A 19,216-nucleotide genomic window follows, 5' to 3' on the forward strand; every position below is an offset into this window, starting at 1 on the left:
CCATGATGACCTCAAAAACTCACAGCTTGCTGTGCATCAGTGGCTCATGCCTGTAATCATAGCTACTCAGGAGGCTAAGATCTGAGGATTGCAGTTCAAAGTCAACCCAGGGAGGAAAGTCCGTGAGACTTTTATTGCCAACAAACCACCCGAAAACTGGAAGTAGCGCTGTGGTCAAGCAGTAGAGCGCTTGCCTTGAGCTGAAGAGCTGAGGGACAGTGCCCAAGCCCAGAGTTCAAGCCCCACTGGAGTCATTACTGAAGTACTGCAAGCAGTGCTCACGGTGTGGAGGCACAGTTCGGAGCTGCTCAGTGAGCTAAAATGAGTTTAATGAAGCCAAGATGGACAACAGGGTCCCCTGTGTTCATTTAAGAGCTTAATTTTCTTTCTCCTTTCTAATCCACCCAACAAAGACACTACCAGATAAATTTTCTTATAGCACATTCCAGTCTTATCAGGAGCTTCAGTGCCTATTTCTGACTAAGTCAGATCTCAGCTCCTCCTCAGGCTATCCTAGACACTGGATAATTCAGTCTTCCACTTCATACAGAGCCTGCTCCTCTGCCATTATGCATCACATACTTCTACCAAACATCAATACCTATTCCTCACAGAGGTCTTCTCTGGTCTTTTCCTCATGCTATTCTAATTGCAATGCCAATCTCTATTCATTCACAGTGCCCCTTACATCTAACATATATTCAAGTCCCTCCCTCCATGAAACCTATGTTCATCCCTGAATACCATGTCCTTTCCTCTGGCCTCCATGGCATTTTGAACTCATTGAAGAGAACTGATCTTGTACCATCTTCTTTATTGCTACCTACTAACAGAAAGCAAACCTCTTGATGACAATAAACTAAGCCATGTTCTATGCTTTTCCTTCTTCATTCACACAGTAAACCCAGAAAATGTAATCACCAGTCTGAACTCAACATTATTTAATGATTCATAATAGGCTAAAAATTAAAATGTTACTTTAATATACCTTCATAGGCCTCATTTCATGGAATATTTCAAATAAAGACAAAATTCCACAATCAAATACTGAGCCCAACCTGCTGAGATTCATTCAGTAAATACAAAGAGTTTTTATTTTTAACCCGCTCCTGTTATTTTATATTCAAATGGTCTTTTTTTTTTTAAAGAAATTTTGAACAGGGTCTTGTTATATAAGTCAGACTGGCCTTGAATTCACCATCTTCCTGTCTCAGCTCATAAGTGCTGAGATTATAGGCATGCAGCAGCATGTCTGGCTTCATATAGATCTTAATTCAATAGTACGCTAACATTTGCCTCTAATGCTTTATCTCACCAATGAAATGATAACATGATGAAAACATGTTATGATCATGATCATGATAACATGTTTTGGACCATAAGACTGAAACGGAGTAGTACATTAACAGAATCATTGTATAAAGTAGGAAGACAACCAGCATCAGTCATTCATAGGCCTCTTACCCATTTTCTCATTTCAGTTTTCATTAACGAACAGCAGGCTAATATATGAACATCTGAAAATAAGTTCCTTAAAAGATTTTTCAATCTGGAAGCTGGTGGTTCACTTACAATCCTAACTACTAAGGAGATTGAGATCTACCAGCCTAGGCAGAAAAGTGCTAGCCATCAACAGCAAAGCTCAGAGAGAGTGCCCAGGCCCTGAGTTCAAGCCCCAGAAAGGGTACCTACTCAAACAAAAAAAAACACTTTCCAAATAAAACTTCGTTTTGGTGTTGTTTATTAATAGCAAAAGATTGCGAATAACCATGTTATAAATTAGTAGAGAGGGATACCACTTAACAACTACAAATGTTGTAGGTAATACTTTTAGTCTTAGAAGCATATTAGGTAAAAAATAATTATAGACTACAAAAGGCTTTGAAAAAATGTTGTTGCTAAAAAATACACCTAGCCAAGCACAGTCTCTTACATCTGTAAACTTAGCTACTTGGAAAGTAGATGTCAGGAAGATTTCAGTTCAAAGCCAATCCAGGCAAAAAGTTTGTAAGACATCAATTTCAACCAATAAAACATTGCATATGATGACACATGCCTATCATCCCAGCCATGTGGTAAGTGTAAATAGGAGGCCTGAGATTTAAGTGTGCCCAGGCAAAAAAAAATGAGATCCTGTTAGAAAATTAACAAAAGAAAAAAGGGCTGGGAGTATGGTTAAAGTGGTAGATGGCCTACCCAGAAAGTACAATTGACCTGGAGTTCAATCCTAGTACCTCCAAAACAAGTGTGTATGCATGTGAGTGTACCTACACATGTGCATATATATGCATTTATATATGTATGTATATATGCACATACATACACACAAATAGAAAAATAACCTAGCAAGTACTAAATATTTATGTGTTAATAATGGGTTATTTCTGGATAGTTGTATATGAGCATTTCCTCAATTCTGCAACTTGCTTAAAGAAGTGCTAAGTTTTTACCCCCTTGTACAATTAATATATGTTGAAGAAAATAAATAATAGTAAAGTAAATCAGGCTACACTGGGAGACAGGTCCCAGCAGGAGTGGGGAGGGCCAACAAAGAGGGTGAATAAGGGTCAAAGTACTTTAGACACATGTATGAAAACACATGAACAATGAAACCTGTTAAAAATCCTTTGAAGAAGAGGAGGAATGAGAAACACAAAGTGAGGTCACTGAGGTACACTGTATATTTATACAGAAATGTCACAACGAAACACACCCTTAAAATGCTTATCAAACGAACTCCAAGAAATGGAAACAAGAAGTTATTGTTTATTTTACTTTCTGTGGGTTTGTCTTGTTTTGTGTTTCCCCTTTTGTCACCATTTTTGATTTCTGTACTTTTTATCTCATATGTAAGCTTATCTATTTTAGGGGAGGAGAAGGGGAAGCACAGCAATAGTAGGACAAAGGGTGAACAAATGCAGCAGTGATACTGACTAGACACTGTTGAAAATGAACTATACAACTTGTGGGGGAGAGGTGCAGGGAGGAAAAAAAATTGGAGAAAATGAGGGAAGAGGTGATACTGTTCAAAAAGAAACATACTCATTACCTGACCTATAAAATTGTAACCCTTCTGTACATCACTTTTACAATAAAAATAAAATAAAAGAAAGAAGATACAAATGATAAAAAGAAATTTGCTAATAAAAATCTTTTTTTAAAGTCTACATTTTCTTTTCTTTTTTTTGGGGGGGGGGGTCCAGTCGTGTGGCCTGAACTCTGGGCTCTGTCCCTCAGCTCTTCAGCTCAAGGCTAGCGCTCTACCATTTGAGCCACAGTGCCACTTCCGGCTTTTTTCTTTTTGTTTATGTAGTGCTGAGGAATCGAACCCAGGGCTTCATGCATGCAAGGCAAGTGCTCTACCACTGAGCCACCTTCCCAGCCCCTAAAAAAGTCTACATTTTCTACGTGTACTGTATATCAGAGTTATTTTTCTTCCTCTTGGAACCATATAGTCATATGCGATAATATACTCAAGCACAAACTCACACAGGCTCTTCCTCTGTTCCCACGGGATTCGTTAAGGCATTTCAGGAGTAAAGTTACTCTTGAATGGCTCTACTTACACTTTTCCATGCAGATACCACTTTCTCTTGATGCTGGGCCTTGAATCCATGACCTGTAGCATGTTCCCCACTACTGAGCTACGGGACTAAGCAGGGTGTTTATTTCAGTAAGGAAAGTAATACATATTCTATTGCTTATCAAAGACAAGTTTTCAGAGCTAGAGTTTCAGTAGATTAATCTAGGTAGGCTCAGATATTTTCTTTAGAATTTGATAACGATTTACCATTTTTTAAAGGTGTGTGTACACGTGTGTGTACATGTGTGTGCATGCACCTATGTTCATGCGTCAACACTTGTATTTTATGGTGTTTGAGAATCTATCTTCAGGAAGAAGAAAAAATGTTGTTATGCAATATAGACACAGGACATAACCATTTTTCACAAATGAGGAATATAAATATGCCATTCAGTCATCTGATCAGGTATTTACAGTTATAAGACTGAAAAGTGTTACTGTGAGATTCTCCCCAAGGGAAACTGAAAGAGCTTTAACCTGATCTGCAAGTGGTCTCAGAGACCTATGGTACACAGCCAAAGGCCCTGTGAACACTCTAATGAGGTGAAAGCAGTACAGAAGCACAAAAGGGAAGGCAGTAACAAGCCCCAGTGCTCCTTATAAACAACAGAACAAGCAATATTGCACCAAAATTATACTGCAAGTGTTCTATCTACCACTGAATTCTAACACAGCCTTATGCATGCCTTTCTGATGCTCCTTGAAACCATACTAACATCTTGGGACTCGCTTGACACTTTCTCTCAAAACTCAATCTATTTGGCCCTTCCCCAAATAACATAGTGCCTAATAAGTCACTGGAAGGGCTGGAGCCAGACTAAGGATTCTAAATAGGAATTTTACATTCCCCACAGATAAGAAATATAAGGTAACAAGATGTTCATTATCCTGAGGCAGACAGACAGAAGGTTAGTCATTCCCTGCAGGAGTAGCTTACTCGTATTCTCTGAACAGACAAGCCTGCTCAGGTCTGTGAGAGATGGAGGGAAAGAGATTAACTACCTCCATTTCTCCATTTCTCAGACAGAAAGAGGCAGAGAGCCAGGAAGGGGGTTGAGTGAAAAGTAGGTGTTTGCATTTTCAAAACCATTTTCTAAGTATGTTTTAAAATTCATTTGATTATGCTCACTTTGTATTCAATGTGACAGATTCTCCTCAAAGATTATTCCTTGACCTTGCTGATTTGATATACAGTCTCTTAAGCAGGTTTCTAGTAATCTATCTTTTTAGAGATTCATTGACACCCATTCCCACGCTATTTCTGCTTCCAGAACCAGGATCAATTTGAAAGTTTTCAGTCAAAACGCTGTGACTGCTATCTTCAGATATTACTGCTAGAAAAGGAATTTCTCCAACATACAACTGTTGAGTCACCAAGGACAGTAAGAGGGATCCTAGCCACCTTCTACCCATCCCACACTAAGAACAGGCATAAACAGAGCTCCAGGAAAGACATGGTTCAAGAAAATGACTGAAATGTCAAGAGAAAGATGAGACTCCTAAGAGAGGAGAGGAGCTTCACATGGGTAGAAAGAACCTGAAAACAGGTCCTGTTAGGGGAAAGAGAAAGCCTAGAAGATGGAATCTTTTTTTTAATGGAACATCAATACATTTTTTATTAGGATGCACAAAAATGAATGCAGATTAGTATTCTTTTCATGTGTTATTTGACCCAAACTATGGCAGAAAAAGGTCCTGGCTCTAACAGTCAGTGCCAAGTGACCACTGAAGAAATCCCCACTGACAAAAAAAAAAAAATAGAGATGTTTGTCTCTGCTGTAGCTATCTGCCATGTTACCACAATTTCCCCAGAATCCTTTATTCCACCATCAATTAACTTATTTATCCTTGCTACTTCCGAGTCTTCAAAACCCAGGTGGATACATTCTCACCACTAATTCCAGCTGTCTCATTCATCCAGGCTGCCTCTAAGTCCTGTAGATGACCACTTTCACATGTTGCTGCCTTGCCACCCTCAGACCATAGTTGTCATATCAAGAGCATATAGGAGTACATTAATAGAAAACAGAATCTTGAAAAGTTTGAGTGTCTAACTTTCATTATGTCATGGTTTTGCTGATACTGGACCAATGGTTTTCATTAAGCCCAGGCTCTTATGGCTATGTAACAAGTATTACCCACAGAACCCTCAGAAGACATGGGAGAAGAAACAGAGGTAAAGGAGAACTTAGTCCATGAGAGTAAATTTAGACTTGTTTATTTATACAGTACCAAAAATGGGGCACAAAAACCAGGAACAACACTTCTACAAGCAAGGATGTTAGCAAGCCAAAAAAAAAACAAGTCCACAGATGATATGAAACACATAGAGAGATGTTACCCAATCATTGGACACAACACAGGGAAATTTATAGTCATGTCTCTTTTCCTAGAGAGATGCAAAAAAGAAACTCCATGGCAAACTCTTATTCTTTATCACTTCTACCAGGAATTATAAACCCTAGCGTGGCTTTTGTTTCTTAGGGCTTTAGCACCTTCCAGATCTTCTAGAACATATATATAACTGTTATCTTCTTTCATAATTTGGGATTGGCTGGAAATCTAACTAGATCTTAGTTCAATGTTATTACTCAGAGGAGTGATGACTTGACCTGAAGACTAAGAAGAAATATAAAGAATACCTCTGAAAGTACTAAAGATATAAATTCTACATTAAAGCAGAATGGGCTAAAGAAAATGATCATAAGGTAAGACAATCACACAGAAATCTGAATGAATGAAAATAATAGACAAGAAACACAAGAGTTGTGAGAGTACCTCATCTAAGAGGACAAATTCCGTGTTGTTCTTGTGCCTGCTGATCTCTCTTTCCTAGACCTAAAAACCTTTTGTCATTTTACTTCCTCTTTTAAGACAAACCCTCCAGTAGCACCAGCCCGTTCTTTTCCTTCTTGAGTCAACTGGTGGTGGACTTTGCTGAACTAACCAACAGAGAAAACACACCATATTCACCTGTCCCTTTCTAAGTGCCCCTTATGTAGCCATCCAATGAAGTGAGCATCTAATACATATAATTATTCATGCCTTAGCTAACACACATCACTTCTAGAGTCTGACAAATCAGAATGGCTTGTATCCTAAATTCAGCCAATGACAAATGCTGGCAGGGATATGGAGAAAGAGGAACACTATTGTACTGCTGGTGGGAACATAAACTAATACAACCACTCTGGAAAGCAGTCTGGAGAACAGTATAGACCTTCTGTACAACCCAGCCATACTACTCCTAAGCATCTACCCAGACCAACAAGAACCAGGATACAAGGACACATGTACCTCCATGTTTATTGCAGCACTGTTCACAATAGCCAAGATATGGAAACAACCCAGATGCCCCACTACAGATGAATGGATCCAAAAATTGTGGTACCTATATACAATGGAATATTATGCAGCCATCAGAAAGGACAAAATAATGGCATTCTCATGGAAATGGATGGAACTAGAACAAATCATGATCGAGGTAAGCCAAGACCAGAGAGAAAAACAGCACATAGTCTCCCTGATATGCGGATGTTAACTTCAAAATGCAAGGAGATATGACAAAGTAAACAGGACTCAAGAAGCAAAAGACTTCTTAATTTTTCATATCATTTCTAGATGACTTCATGTTCTTGATCTCACATATTGTACATGTGCACATCTGAGGAAAGCTAGGAGGAGGATACAGATTCAGAGGGAAATGGGAAAAAATAAAAGAGGGGCCGATCAGCTACACTGGACATTGATGAAAGTTAACTAAGCAATCAAGGGCAGCGACGGGAGGGAGGGAATGAGATAGAAAGAAGGAATAGCTTACACTAAGCAAAAAGAAAAAATGTACATATCACCCGATTTGGAAAAAATAACTGTAGTGTCCAAGTTTGTAGAGTCCATAAGCTTTATAGAGCATGATAAAGAAAATGTGCCTCATGAAGGTTAAAATGTGTTTGTGACTAAGTATCACTATCCCACAATAGTGTAAATTTTGTGAAATTTATGTAATCTGTAATCACTTAATCTCAATAATGAAGAAGAAAAAAGAGTCTGACAAATATTACTGACTCACATCTGTAATCCTAGCTACTTAGGAGGCTGACATCTGAGGATCACAGTTCAAAGCCAGCCTGGGCAGGAAAGCCAGTGGAGACTCTTATATCCAATTAACTACCTAAAAAGCAGAAAATGTAGCTAAGGCTCAAGTGGTATAGCACTTGCCTTAAGCAACAAAATCTCAAGGACAGTGCCTAGGCCCTGAGTTCAGGCCCTAGAACCAAAAAAAAAAAAAAAAAAAAGACAAGTTTCACTGAAGTTCGGCAAAGATCTCTGTATTCACTTAGCTCTCTAATTTTCACCACAAGAAAAGCTTGAAGCTGGGTGCAGTGGTACATGCCCGTAATCTTAGCTACTTAGGAGGTACATAATCAGGACAATCACAGTTTACAGTGTGTAGATAAAAAGTGCACAAGACTATACATACATACCAACACATACAAAGCTGTGTAATGCAGCATGTACCTATCATTGCAGCTATATGGGAAGCATAAATAGGATTATAATCCATGATGGCATATGCAAAAAGTAGAGCCTGTGTGAAAAATAACTAAAGCAAAAAAGGGTTGGGGCTTGGCTCAAGCAATAAAGTAGCTACCTGGCAAGTTCAACATCCTGAGTTCAAACTTCAGTATCACCAAACACAAACAACAAAAAACTTAGCCTGAAGTAGCAGAATAACTTACTAATAAGCTAGTAAGCTTGTTTGGGGTGTTGTGGACTTTTAAAAGTACACATGAGATGAAAGCTGGAATCAGTTTCTGTCTCCTATCTTAGGATATCAGTGTTTCCATTTCCTCTCTTTGGACACTGTCCAAATACTACTCAGTTCCTGTCAATGCCTCAATGTTTTGCTACTTCCTTAAGAATTAAGTATATCCTTAAGAACTCTGGCTTTGAAAAAATCTCCAACTCACCATAAAAAATTTCCCTTACATTGAGATTTAAGCCAGCAGACTCCCTAAATTATAATGTGAATATCACGAGTCCCCTTATTCACAGATTAATTACATGTGTTTTTGACAAAGGGTGGTCAAAAATAATAAATAAATAATAAATTGATAAATTTTCAGAAAACTCTCAAGTTTCCTCTCATAATGACTGAAGCTGCATAATCATCATATGATCAGCCAGGGCTTTCCCTGCCCTTAGTTTTGTGAACATATGCTCCCCCCCCTCAAAAAAAAATGGTACCTAGAAAGCAAGGTAAAAGTTACTGTGTTTAATTCAAGTGATAAAAAAATTTAAGTTTGTAACCAAAGAAGTGAAGGACCTCTATGATGAAAACCTTAAAAACTTGAAAAAGGAAATCAAAACAGAACTTAGAAAATGGCAAAAACTCCCATGCTCCTGGATTGGAAAGATTAACATCATGAAAATGGCAATACTTCCCAAGGCTATCTACAAATTCAATGCAATACCTATCAAAATTCCAACCTCATTCTTCAAGGAAATAGAAGAGGCAATCTAAAAATTCATATGGAACAATAAAAGACCTCGAATAGCAAAAACAATCCTCAACAGAAAGAACACTGCGGGAGGAATATCAATACCAAATTTCAAACTCTACTATAAAGCCATAGTAATCAAAACAGCTTGGTACTGGCACAAGAACAGACCTCAGGACCAATGGAATAGAATTGAAAACCCAGAAATGAACCTACAGACCTATAGCCATCTCATCTTCGATAAGGGAGCTAAAACAATAGAATGGAAGAAAGACAGCCTCTTCAGTAGATGGTGCTGGCAAAATTGGTTAACTACTTGTAGAAAACTAAAGCTAGATCCTTATATATCACCCTGCACCAGAATCAACTCCAAATGGATCAAAGACCTCGAAGTCAAAGCAGACACTCTGAAAACATTACAGGATGGAATATGACAAACCCTAGGTCTCCTTGGCGCAGGCTGAAATTTTCTTAATAGAGACCCGGAAACACAACAAATCAAAGAAAGGTTGGACAAATGGGATTGCATGAAGTTGCAGAGCTTCTGCATGGCAAAGGACATAGCTAGCAAGATCAATAGAAAGCCTACAGATTGGGAGAAGATCTTCACTAGCCATACAACAGACAAGGGTCTCATATCTAAAATATACTTGGAACTCAAAAAATTAAATCCCCCAACAATAAATCATCAAAGAAACAACTGCCCAATAAATAAGTAGGCTAAAGACTTAAAGAGAAACTTCTCTGAAGAGGTAAGAAGGATGGCCAATAGACACATGAAGAAATGCTCAACCTCCCTAGCCATAAAAGAAAAGCTAATCAAAACAACATTAAGATACCATCTCACCTCAGTTAGAACGGCAAAAATCAAGAACTCTAATAACAACAGATGCTGGAGGGGATGTGGACAGAAGGGAACCTTGCTTCATTGTTGGTGGGAGTGTAAACTTGTTCAACCACTTTGGAAAGTAGTATGGAGGTTCCTCAGAAGACTCCACATAGAGTTCCCCTATGACCCAGCAATCCTACTTTTGGGCATTTACCCAAATGTTTACAAACAAGACCACACTAAAGCTACCAGCACAACTATGTTTACTGCAGAATTATTTACTATAGGTAAGACATGGAACCAACCCAGATGCCCCTCAGTAGATGAATGGATCAAGAAAATATGGTATATATACACAATGGAATTCTATGCCTCCATCAGAAAGAATGACATTGCCCCATTTGTTAGGAAATGGAAAGACTTGGAAAAAATTATATTAAGTGAAGTAAGCCAAGCCCAAAGAAACATAGGTCCCATGGTTTCCCTTATTTGCAATAGTTAGCATATGTATGAGTCAAGCAGAAAAGGTCAGATAAGGTGATGTTGGGAAAAATGAACCCTAAGATATGTATTTAAATGTTTTTTTCTTTCATGCATTTGTTTTAATGCATTTATAAGATTATTTCTTTGTTGCTTTGTATGTCCCTCCCCCACAGTATAACCCCTGCTTTCACTGTATTTGATGTCGGTATGATTTGTGGAGGGGAAGGGGAAAAACAAGTCGTTTAAATAAGGATACAGGTGGACCTGTTGCAACAATGAGAAGTACAAGTTGTCATGTTGAAAACGAACTTTACAACATTGGTGGGGGGGTGGGGCGGGGAGGATTGGTGGGGGGAGGCTTAGAAGGGATGGGAAGGGGAAACAAAGGAAGAGGCTACAATGCTTGATAAGAAATATACTTATTATCTTGCCCATGTAATTGTAACCCCTCTGTACAGTTTTTTCACTATAAAAAAATAAAAAAAATTTAAGTTTGATGAAAGGCAGCAGGTCTTAAGCAGAAATTGGATGGAGTTACAGGAAAAATAAATCAAGCATCTACAGTACAGCCCTGACCCCAAGGGTACTGAGCATTCGTGGTTTCCTCCTCATTAGTGCTCTCAGACCTGTGGATACCAAGGGTCTACTGCATGTAAAAGTTTCTCCCTTCGATTCTGAATTACTTATTCGTCATGAGCACTGGAAGAATGAAAGTTTTAAAATAATGCTCAGAACCAGAAGGGCAGGAACTAATAGGCTGGGAGATTCTGAGCCAAGTAGCTTTACTGGTTGACCAAAGACTCAGAGTCAAGGAAAACGAGGTTTTCAACCTTGCTAAGTACACTTATCTTGATTTCTCCATATGTTTTACATGTCTTTCATTTTTACATGTCTTCTCATTTTTTCAGAATTACATCACACTATAAAAAACTAAGGCACAACAGTTAAGAGAACATGATTAGCAGGTAAGAAAATCTGAGTTCAGAATCCAGTTCTATTCCTTTCGAGCTGGGTGAAGTTAACTAACTTCTACAAGTTCTCAGTTACTTCAGAGTACTACTGCACATTTTAGCGGAGTATACATGGTTGTCCATGCATATAAAAGTATTCACGGGGTATTGAACACAGCATCAGCCTCATAGTAGGTGGTTCTTTTTAAGACAGTAACTGTGATTTTTACATACAAGAGACACTACTGTTTGATCAATATTTAAACCCTGAAGGTCATGTTAAATGTCTTTTCTTAGCACGATGTCAATATATATCATTTTGCATGAAGTTTTATATCACTAATCACCATATCTAGACAAAAATGGCTTTTCTAAGTGGAATTTCAGAGAAATCAGAAGGATAATTTTCATATCTTAAGCTGTGCCCAAGTGGCAATCCCTGGTGGATAAACCTCTGCAGTTTCATTCAGACTCATAACCCAATCAAGCATAATTTCCCACATTTGCTATTTTATTAATGAAGCTGCAACGGAACTAAAGAATCTTTGGGAAGGCTAGAAAAGCTTCCAAACAGCTAGGCCAATGGATAAAGATTTTATGGTATGAGATTTTTTTTAATCAATAAAAAACATATTCAGTGATCAGTGACCACAGTCAACTTTTGCTATGAAGAAAGTTACAAACTTTTCTCTAACTAATAAAGCTATTAACAAGCCTGACATTTGGATTAAAAAAAAAAGACACAATGAAATGTAGTACATCTAAAAATCAATGCTCTAGCCTTTGGTTGGCTGAAGTGATTCTTACTTTTTTTCCTTAATACAACATAGTCTTTTCTGTGCAGCCAGTAACAATTTTTCCTAGGATAAATCATACAGAATTTAAATGATCAGATAGTATAGCCTCAGGAAAGCTGCAGGAAATGTCCATCTATCCTTATTTCTCATAGGGAAGTTAGTCACTGTTGTCCTCTACCTTTCCCTACAGCTTCCATAGTGAAGACCAGTCACCGAGCAAATCCCTGGCTACACCACTACCTAAACTTCCCTCCTCCTGAAGACCTTGACTCATTATTTCTGCTCCAACTAGGTAGGCAAATTTCATTGGTCTTACCGCAGATGTTAACCGAGCAAGAATTTCATCACTGCTTTCTTCAGGGTCTTCAATTTTCTGATGGGACCTTTGAAAAACAAATTAACAAATTACACTTCAGCCTTGGCCGCTCAGATTTGTCTACCAAGTTACGGGGGATGAACAGCAAAAAGTATTTATTGAAAGTATGTAAATAAATTTGTGTCAATAAAAATCAAAGAAACATAAAAAATGTTGTAGGATAACTATTCTTTCCAAATCAATTAGTAAGAACCTCTTTCTAATGCTCCAACTGAATGATGAGGATCAAATCCTGCCCTCCAAATTATATCACAGAATAAACCCGACATAATCAATCTACATCTGTAGGCATACATAAAAGTAGATGGGAACCTAAAGTGGTTCTGTGCTGAAATTCCTTGTAAATTGAGGTGAATTCAAACTATGAAATATGAATTTTCCATGACACTTGAGTTTCAGCTCCAGCAAACTTACTATGAAATGCTGTATTTCAGGCTTAACACCATGATAGGAATTCTGAAGAATAAAAAGGCAGATAACTGCTTTCTGATATAGCCACAGCCCAGTTGAAAAGGAGAAGAAAAAAGATGTATATGTCAATAACTACTGATGTGTTAATAGTGTGAGTTTGTTCAGGAAAATAAAAAACACCCTTTCCATTTAATTCATGCAAAGAATTATACCACACAAATATACATAATAACAAAATTTTCTACTTAAGGAAAATCTTACAAATTGGTTCTTCCCTTACTTTAGTTAAAGAAAAAGAAATTGACTAACGCCAAGTGAATATATAAAACTGTCTCTCAGATCTATGTCTACAAGCAATCCCTTCCAACACGTTCTGTAGATGTGGAGAGATGGGCGGTAATTGCCTGCACAGCCATGTTAGTTATCCGAATTGATTGATTCCCTCCGTGGCTGTGGGGGCCAGCTGGAAAGCTAGTCTTGTGGGGCGGGAGGGCTTCTTTAGCTCCAAGCAGAGCAGAGCAGCAACTCTTTAAAAAGGGAAAAGCTGGCCCATCCTTTCTCTCATTGGTTTCTTGCTTCTGTAAATGTGATGAAAGTCCTTTGCAGAAAAGAAGTCACACCCTTCAAATCAGAAGCAATGGATAGCAAGCCACTGCCTTTATAGGCACTGCAGGATGCAGGTGTAGAGTAATGCTCAGGTTGTCAGATACCTTAATTGCTTGTGCAGTATTAAGTGTTTGAAATACCTACAGCCACTTGCCCTGGTAAAACAGTGGGAACCGAGCTTTGTAACAGCATATTTCAAAAGGTATCTGGGTAATGTTTCCAACAACAGTGTTTATGATTAAAATTCTCTATGCACAAAGCTACTGTATAAAGGAAGTTACACCAAAAGAGACCTGAAAACCCTCTATAGCCTAAGCCACTAGGTCAGGCAGACATGATTAAGCTGAAGTGACTGATCAGATCTGACAGGAAATTAAGAGCCAAGCGCCCTAGAGAGCACAAAACAAGGGCTTTGCAGCTTGCTGTGTGTCTCTGTAGCGAAGTGTGAGCTGGTCGTGCCTGTTCATGCTTTTCGGTCCCCAACAGACACTTGAAGCATTGTTTAATGGACATGAGGCATTTTGCACAAGCAACCATTCTGTTTTGAATCTCTTTCCAGTGAGCTGCTGAAGGGAGATTCCAAGGGACACTCATGTGTCTATGACTGGCAACGGTTATTTCTTGAGCACGAATAAGCTGTGGCTGCTTTAGTGAGAAATAATTCGCTCCCTGTTTGGAAGCAGAACTATCTTTCTTCATTCTTCCAGCACAATACATGCCTTGGCAAAAAAAAAAAATTCTAAAGCAAACTGTGTGCGTGTATGTATGTATATATGTATGGTGTGTGTTTGTGTGCATGTGCACCCGTGTGTGTGTGTGTGTGTGTGTGTGTGTGTGTGTGTGTGTGTGTAAGGGGGATAGAGGGACAGAGACAGAGGGAGCATGACGGTTTCCTGGGAAATGCTACAGCCCAGATCCACCTTGATCACCTCCACCATCACAATTTACAGATTAATGCCCAGAACCCCCAAGCCTTTCTCCAGCTTCTGAACCTCTCTGAACCTGTCTTGTTTCTCCATCTACCTTCCAAGTGGTTCTGAGTAGTATTTTCAGAAACCTGATTTTCACCTATGTGGAGCTCTTCTTACAGGCTCCATGAACTGATTTATCTCACAATGGCTCCTCTTGCCTCCTGCTCTCACAGTCTCTGCCCTGCCATCCATATCACGGTGTCCTGGTCACCCTCGGCCATCCCACCTTCTTTACCTCCCAAAACTTGCTCATTCACCACATCATCTCCCTTCTCTTCCTGGGTCTCTACATTCTTTGATCCCTCCCTGCCACACCTCTCCCAAGTCCAAGACCTCAATTTCTCTTGAATACATGCCTTTAACCACCTTCTAATTTAATTGTTCAGCTCTGGTCTCTGTCTAATCAGTCTACAGGTACCAGGATTACTTTCCTAAAATCCAGATGTGGTCTTGCTAGTCCCAGATTGTAAATCTTCAGGGATTATCCTGCCTGCTTACTGAGAGCTCTAATTCAGAAATGCCCTTTCTTCCCTATTTAAGTACCCTGAGGTCCCCATACACCAGCAGCCACCTGCAGCTCACAGGACACACAGGAGGCTCAGGGGAGCAGGACTGGCTATCACAGTCAACAGTGAGAAATTGAAAAAGGTAGGACTGGGAAAGGGCAACACTTGTCAATCTCCTGTTTTCCATTTGTACCTTAAACCCTCTCCCCCGCTGTGTCCAAAGACCCAATGGTAACAATTGCACTTTCCTCATCCCATCTAATATATTTTTTAATGCAGATAAATTCTGACTTTTTGTATATAAATACATACCAGTGCAACCTGGAAAGACAAAATTTTTGTTTAACAGATCAAAGTTGTTAATGAAGCAGATGGGGCAGAAAAGCAATCAAAAGTAATATTTACGTATTTTCCATGATTACCGAAAGGAGCTGTGCTGCTTAGTGAACAGAGAGGAACAAAAGAAAGAAGCTACAAGTCTGATTTGTCAGTGATCACAGAAGGGAAACAAAGAAACTTTGGCTGGAATCACCAGGTAGCAGCAGTGACAAGTGACAAAGAGACCAAAAAGGAAATGGTCCCAAGAAGGAAGACCTAGCCCTGAGCATATATACCAACAGAAAGCTCTGGGACAGCAGTTGCTTCACTCTTGGAATTCCCCTACTTGCTTCTCAAAAACACTGCTCAACAGTTTCAAGTCTGACCCACAAATCTCCAAGAAAAAGTGCCTAGTCTTAACGCTGGAGGCAAATGTTTTTTAAAATTTTTCAGATATAACATCTAAGGTTCCCATTGTATGGATGCAGGGAAAGCAAAGACCTTGCCCTTCCTATACTTTTCTCCACTTTAACTGATGAAAAATTTATTAATTTATTTCTCTAATTGGAAGTCGTCTTGCCACTCTTCCACCCCCATACATACATACATACATACATATATATATATATATATATATATATATATATATATAAAACACTGTATTGATCCTTGAAATCCTATTGGCTCTTCCTTCAAGGCATATCTCCCACTTGTCACCACCTCCATCACCAACAGTAATGAGATCCCAACACAACATTTCTCACCTGGACCTAGGATTCCCAGTGGTCTTGCAATAGGATGTAACTTAAAGCATGTCCCTCCTCTGCTCAAAATCCTTGGATCACTCTCTTGCTCAAGTCAACCAAAATCTTCTTTTACTTAAAAAAATCTAATTGAGAATATATGTTCAAGCTGTATACTATAATGATCTGATTTCCATACAGAGTGTAGTCGGGTAGTCACTGGCATTGCTATTTATGTTGTACATTAGATCCTAGGAACTTGCTCACCTTATACTAGATCAAAACCTTCTCATTTCCATCCATAAGCATGAGATTCTATAGAGGACCATTTTACTTAAATTTCCATGAAAAATTAAGACAGTAGAAAATAATAATTTTTTCTCAGGATCTTAATGCCATGAACACAAACGTTTGCTAATGAAGATAAATTTTCATAGTCCAGGTTGCTAACCATGCCAAAAGAAGGCATTTACCAAAGAGTAGTAAATTGTGAATGTAGGTCTAAGCTACAGGGAGATACATTAGTCTAAAACTGAATAAAATTCAGGTGTTCCTGGGTACTTCTTTTACACATTGTATTTTGAAGATTTGAAGATTACTGCTTAATGTTTAATTAAACATCAGCATTTCAAGCGTTAATACAGCTAAGTCTGATAGTTCCTTTTTTGCTGTACTAAATCTTAAATATAGATGTTCTTTGATAAAAATAAGCCACGTATCTCTACTTCTGAAATAAGCCTTGCTATAAACAGTGGAAATTTTAGAGAACTCAGTGATTATTTCCTTGGTAGAGGGATAATGAGTAATACCAGCTGATTATGTATCATTTTCAATGAAAAAAATTGAGATAAATGATTACTTTCTGGGTTGGAAAGGTGGCTCAGTGGTAAAATGATTGCCTTGCATGCATGAGGCCCTGGGGTTCGATTCCTCACCATCACATAAGCAGAAAAAGGCTGGAAGTGGCACTGTGGCTCAAGTGGTAGAGCTCTAGCCTTGAGCTGAAGAGCTCAGGGACAGCACCAAGGCCCAGAGTTCAGGCCCCACAACTGACAAAAAAAAAAAAAAAAAGAAAGAAAGAACAAAAGACTACTTTCTTCACCTACAATCCTAAAACATGAAAAGTGCTATTGTAAAAAAAACATAATACTCAAAAATTGTTTGCTTACCTAAGCAGTATTTCTTCCTCTTTGAGTTTTATGAAAAAATCTAATTAGGAAGTCGGAAGGACAAGGGTTTAGAACATAGAAACGGCAGATCTGAACTGGAGTTCCTAGGTCAGAGGCTCTGAATTAGATACTTTTCAAGATAAAACAGACAGTGGATCTCTTCTGATGCATCTATGTGTCAAATAGAAAAGGAAAACTTAGGCAGGATAGGAGCATGAAGGGAACAGACATGAGGGAGCTCTTGGGATAAGGATGGTGCTATGTTATGTAGGATGCTAAGGTGAGATGGGGATCTGAATTTCAAGAGTTATCATTGTAGAGCTGCTACTAAAGGGCTGGATGCATGGCTCAAATGAAATGGCACCTGCCTAGCAAGCACAAGGTCCTGAGAGGCAGTCCCTTCAGAATCAGCCAGGCAGGCTTCAGATGTCACATCATTTAGACCTGTGTTGAATAGAATCAGGAAAAACAATGATAATCAACAGAACCTGAAAAAGTGAAGCCAGTGAAATAGAAAAGCCAACAAATGTTATCCCAGGCACCAAGTGAGAAGACTGCTTCCAGAAGGCATGAGCAGTTGTGCCTAATGCTACTGGCATGTGGAGTAAGTAAGAAAAGGACTGAAATTGGACCACTGTATTTGGCAACATGGGAGACTTGTGTTCATGGAATGATTGCTTTCCATGGAGAAAGGTGTCTGCTCTGACGTGAGAGCCTCCCACCTCTCCTCTGTCAAAGCCAAGAGGTCCACAATACTCACCACATACAAGAGGTTGTCTAGTCAGAATTAGAAGCAGTATCAGCACCCTAAGCTCCAGTACAAAGCATGAAAAGCAGTTTAATGATGACTTGAAGCCAGGGACCAGTGGCTCATGTCTATAATCTTAGCTACTCAGAAGGCTGAGATCTGAGGACCACAGATCAAAGCCTAGGCTGGCTTCAGATAATAAAGCCTGTGATACAATTATCTTCAATTAACTACCAAACCAGAAGTGGAGCTGTGGCTCAAGTGGTAGAGCACTAGCATTTAGAAAAAAAAAAAAAAAAAAAGAGCTTATGGACAGCACTAGGCCCTGATTTCAAGCCCCAGGACTGGCACATGCATATGCATGTGCATGCACAAGCACGCACGTGCACAAACACACACACACACACACACACACACACACACACACACACATGAAGATCTTTAAAAATCATTGTATTAGACTATCAGAATAATGCTACTAGACTGGATGAAATTAGAGAGTTCTTTTACTCTTCTCTGGCTACCCTACTGGATAGAGATATCCCACAGAGAAAGATAACAGAAACTACGTTTTTCTTACACATCTGAGTATAGGCTGAGCTAAATAAGAGGAGCCTTTAGAAATTAACATAGTTCAATAACAATGTTAATGTTGAGTGCTCTATAACTGAAAGGACACAAATTTGTGTGTCCAAGACTTATAACAGACCAAGCCCTCTACCCAAGCAAGCTGGAAGCTGCTTATAATGACAGCCAATGAAATAGTCAGTTCCCACAGTCTAAATCCTCAAACAAGTTCTTGTTGTGGAGAAACACTTCACTAGACATGAAGAATTATTAGGCTGCCTTATTTTACACTTTTCGTTCTTCATGGATTCTCCCCCTCCTCCCATTCAAAAGAAAAAAGAAAAGTTAGACTAGGTGCCGGGTGCTTATGTCTATAATTGTAGATAGTTACAAAGTAGAAATCCAGAGAATTCCAGTTTGAGGCCAGCCCGGGCAAAACATCTGCAAGACCCCATCCCAACCAATAGCTGGGTATATTAGTATGGACCTGCCATCCAAGCCACAGGAGACTGAGATAGTTAGAAAAAGTACATTCTAGCTAACTTGACTTGGCTTTTAGTTTAAATGAGGCATGACCGTTATCTTTTCCAAAGATGGCACATTTGACAACCAATTCACTCCTTTTGAATTATCCACTCAATTTGGCTATTAACGTTGT

The 19,216-nt window shown here is 38.9% G+C and overlaps 1 protein-coding gene across 2 annotated transcripts in view; it reads right to left on the reverse strand.

Moving 5' to 3' along the window:
* The window catches only part of Rapgef5 (Rap guanine nucleotide exchange factor 5), a 235,875-nt gene that overhangs the window by 157,522 nt on the left and 59,137 nt on the right, over positions 1–19,216 (reverse strand). For both annotated transcript variants that reach the window (XM_042684977.1, XM_042684978.1), the window contains one exon: positions 12,460–12,526. In XM_042684977.1, coding sequence (XP_042540911.1) covers positions 12,460–12,526 — 67 coding nt within the window. The remainder of the gene's footprint in view (positions 1–12,459; positions 12,527–19,216) is intronic.

This window comes from Dipodomys spectabilis, unplaced genomic scaffold, assembly GCF_019054845.1.
Source record: "Dipodomys spectabilis isolate Male_0828 unplaced genomic scaffold, ASM1905484v1 ptg000092l, whole genome shotgun sequence".
In the NCBI taxonomy this organism is placed as follows: Eukaryota; Metazoa; Chordata; class Mammalia; order Rodentia; family Heteromyidae; genus Dipodomys; species Dipodomys spectabilis.